The sequence below is a fragment of the Mus caroli genome, chromosome 12, assembly GCF_900094665.2.
Source record: "Mus caroli chromosome 12, CAROLI_EIJ_v1.1, whole genome shotgun sequence".
NCBI lineage: Eukaryota > Metazoa > Chordata > Mammalia > Rodentia > Muridae > Mus > Mus caroli.
This window is the reverse complement of record NC_034581.1, coordinates 93,274,554-93,278,050: the sequence shown is the minus strand read 5'-3', so window position 1 is coordinate 93,278,050 and position 3,497 is coordinate 93,274,554. Positions and strand designations below refer to the sequence as shown.

General features: G+C 43.4%; 1 protein-coding gene across 3 annotated transcripts in view; it reads right to left on the bottom strand.

Annotated features, from left to right (window-relative positions):
* Window positions 1-987: 987 nt before the first annotated feature.
* Window positions 988-3,497, bottom strand: part of Spata7 (spermatogenesis associated 7) — a 43,532-nt gene continuing 41,022 nt past the window's right edge. For 2 of the 3 annotated variants that reach the window (XM_021178897.2, XM_021178898.2), the window contains 2 exons: window positions 1,917-1,974; window positions 1,085-1,699 (listed from right to left, as the gene is read on the bottom strand). In XM_021178897.2, coding sequence (XP_021034556.1) covers window positions 1,130-1,699; window positions 1,917-1,974 — 628 coding nt within the window. In that variant the 3' untranslated portion in view covers window positions 1,085-1,129. Of the gene's footprint in view, window positions 1,700-1,916; window positions 1,975-3,497 lie in introns of all 3 variants that reach the window. The other variant, XM_021178896.2, reaches the window with a different exon arrangement.

Genomic DNA, 3,497 nt, shown 5'->3' with positions numbered 1-3,497 from the left:
TACTCAACACCCTCTAAAACTGAGCATAGCCTTTAGTCCCACCACTGGGGAGGTAGTAGCATGAAGGTCAGAAGTTCAAGGTCAACCTCTGCCAACACAGCAGTTTCAGATAAGCCTGAGTTACCTTGCCTTAAAAGTTGAGAGATTTCCAAAGGCTTGAGGAAGGGATGCGCTGTGGGACAACAGACATTGGAGTAGGAGACCCCACCTCAGCACTGTGCTTTCTCCCAGGTCAGCTTGTCATCCTCAAACCCTATCCCGTGCAGCTCCGGCAACATGAAAACTTAGCACATTACAGTGGCTGAACAGCCAATCACATTACTGTAAATAGTTGAAAAGACAAAAGAGAGGCTAGTCTCTTGAAACACTGGTTTCGTTTTGTGTGGTTTGTGGTTTTTGTTTGAGACAAGAGTCTCCTAACCCTCAAGCCCCTGTACGTTATAAGATGTAAAGTTTTAAGACCATCCCAGATTATAAACCATTGCTCAGTTCCCTTGAGGTCGCTGTGTTGGACCAAACATGTTCTGAAAAATGACTTTAGAAGTGGTGGTCGAAGCCTCAGGTAATACAGGGGTCCCCAGCCTTGCATCTGCGCTCTTGTGTATCATCCCCTCACCCCTAAAACTGCAAGAGACCTGTGACTGTCCTGCTTCTCACCGAGAGTTACCTGTCTTGCAAGCAGTCTCTGTGGTTTTCCTTTGCCATGCTGTGACCTGCTTAGGGAGCGTGCACGTGGCAGGAGATGGCAGGTAACCATCTGTCCGCCAGCCAGCCAAGACCAGATGAAACTCGCAGATCTATGGTGCAAGAAAAGGAATTCTGCTGGCAACTGTAGCATGGAAGCAGCTTCTCTCCCAGTCGAGCCTCCTGATGCCACCACAGCCCTGAATACCACCTGGACTGTAGCTTTTGAACCCATCTCTCTGTTTCAACTCTTGAACCACAGCAATATGAGAGCCAGATGAGAGCAATAATAAATATGTGGTGTTTCAAGACACTAAATTTGTGGTAATTTATTACATAGCATTGAAATTACAGAAATCTTAATATGTAAAAGGGGACAAAAAAAGAAGAAAAGTAATATTGAGTTACTGGCTACATGGAGTGTTTATTAATGTAGATCCAAAGGTCAGTCTTCAATGCTCATTTCCATGATTCTTAGAGTCGATAATTCCTTACCATGATTACTGCCACCATTGATGCTGGGGAATGGACCAGATGGGGACAGTGATGTGCTCAGACAACAGAGTTCCCTGGAAGTCTCAGCCCTTTCAAAGTCACTGTCACCTTCAATGACATCCACAGAGGTTTCCTGGTCTATTACACTATCGGAAACACTTGGATTGTTTTCATTCCAGGGTGAGGCTTCATTATCTGTTTCATCATTGACCTGTTGAATTATAACACCCTCTGAATGCTTGACTTTATGGGCGGGTATTAAAAATTCGCCCGGTAAAGAGAACATCTTGTTTTCGTCCTTCGGCACAGCAGACAGCATGTCCAGGGCCTCCTGGTACTGCTGGCGCTCGTGGTGACTCACTATTTCTTCATCACTTACAAACTCATTTTCTCTTGAAATCAGAGCCTTTTGAAAATGAAGTTGATTCAACATTCTGAAATGTTTTTGCTTTGCTGGGTCTTCCTCAGATATGCAGCCTAAGTCAACCTTCAGCCCATGCAGCAGGTAGCGCATCTTTCCCTAGAATTAGGGGGAAAAGCAATTCTGAGGGTCATTACATTCGCTACACTATTAAAACTGAACTCTTCTATCTGCAGTGCTGCTAGTCTCAGGATCAGCACTTTCCCAGTCCTGCCCCTTTCCCCTCATAAAAAGCACAAGGCGGAAAGTGCCTATTTTAAATAAAATATATTCTTTTAGAGAATAGAAAAACGTTAAATTCCAAAGAAAGACCAACCTCCTCCAAATGATGTTTATTTTTCTTTATATGTCGCTCAAACAGTCGTTCTAGAAACCTACAAATGATAAAAATATTAGTATCTTAAACTCAGATAATCTACTAAATGTAAAATAGTTACACAACGTAAAAACTGACAAAGGCTGCCAAGTAGTTTTCAGATGAACGGTTTTCCCTGTGAAGCTCGAGACAAATCCTGCCTGCTCTGTCACGTTCTCTAACCTGGCAGGCAGCCTGGCTTCTGTTACGCATTTGTTTTTAAGTTAGATAACAGACGCCAGTCTATCGGAAGGATTACGTACTACTTATGTTTCTGTGACTGTTTTAGGTGAAGGATAGAACTGCCTGCAAATCTCTCTCCGCATTAGACACACAGACACTAAAAGCTCCCTGCGCCCTTACCAAACCCTACAGAAAATGCTCTCACAGAGCTGGTTAACCTTGCTCCTGAAGAATACTCTCCATGGATGCCAAGCCTACAAAACAGCCTCCAAGTGAATGCCAGGGATTTATGCTAAACATAGCTAGATATACAACAGTCTGCCCCCACTCACCCTCGCCACGGTCTCTTATGCAGCCCTGGCATTCAGAGATCTGCCTCCTTGCTGGGATTAAAGGCGTGTACTACCACGCCTGGCCCACAGCAACAATTTTACCTCTCTTCCTGCTAAAGCCAGGGTATGAAGACCAGTGAGAGCCATGGTAAAGGTGAGAGATTACATCTCTAGGATGAGTGTCCTCGCCCCTGAGGTTACAGCCCCTTCAGAAAATTTACCTGAGAAGCAAAGGTCACGATCCCTTCAGAGAAGTGACTAGCTTCGGGGAATACATTCTTTCTACAGCAGGCCCAGTACCACTCTTATTATTCACAAGTCTCCTGGAAAGAATTTCCTTGGCCACCATCATTCATACTCGTTAACACATGCAGTAACCCAGGAGGCCTGGGTTGTCCTATCATGGTTAAAGATCCAGAAACTTGTATCCTACTCTACAGCTACTGCTAACATTCTGAAATTGCATACCTGGATATTTCCTCAAGCTGGGATTAAATAATACATATTATTTTGGTATAAATACACACACACACACACACACACATGCACACACACACAAGCACACCCATTTTCTCATCAACTAGATGAGATCAACTGAAAGGTTGAACGCCTTTCAGTGTGAAGAACTCTATCCTGCACCATTTAGTTTCTTTCTCAGTCTGGTTTTATGTTTGCTCTTATGAACCAGTGCTAAATGGTAAAGAGGAAATATAAACATTTAAGGAAACATGTACATGATATGCAAATTTTGGGGTTGTATTAAAAACATCAAAGTTACCATATTAACCCTGTAAAATGTGTAGTCCAGGAGGGTTCCACCTATTGGTGCTGCTGGGAAGTGGCTCTAAACTGTCTCACCTTGAAACTTACAAACTCCTTACGCAGTTCTTAAAAGTTACTAGTTTTGTCTCAAGGATAAAAGAACCTCTGGTGGAATCACCATGCCTGACCTCAAGCTGTACTACAGAGCAATTGTGATAAAAAAAACTGCATGGTACTGGTACAGCAACAGACAGGTAGATCAATG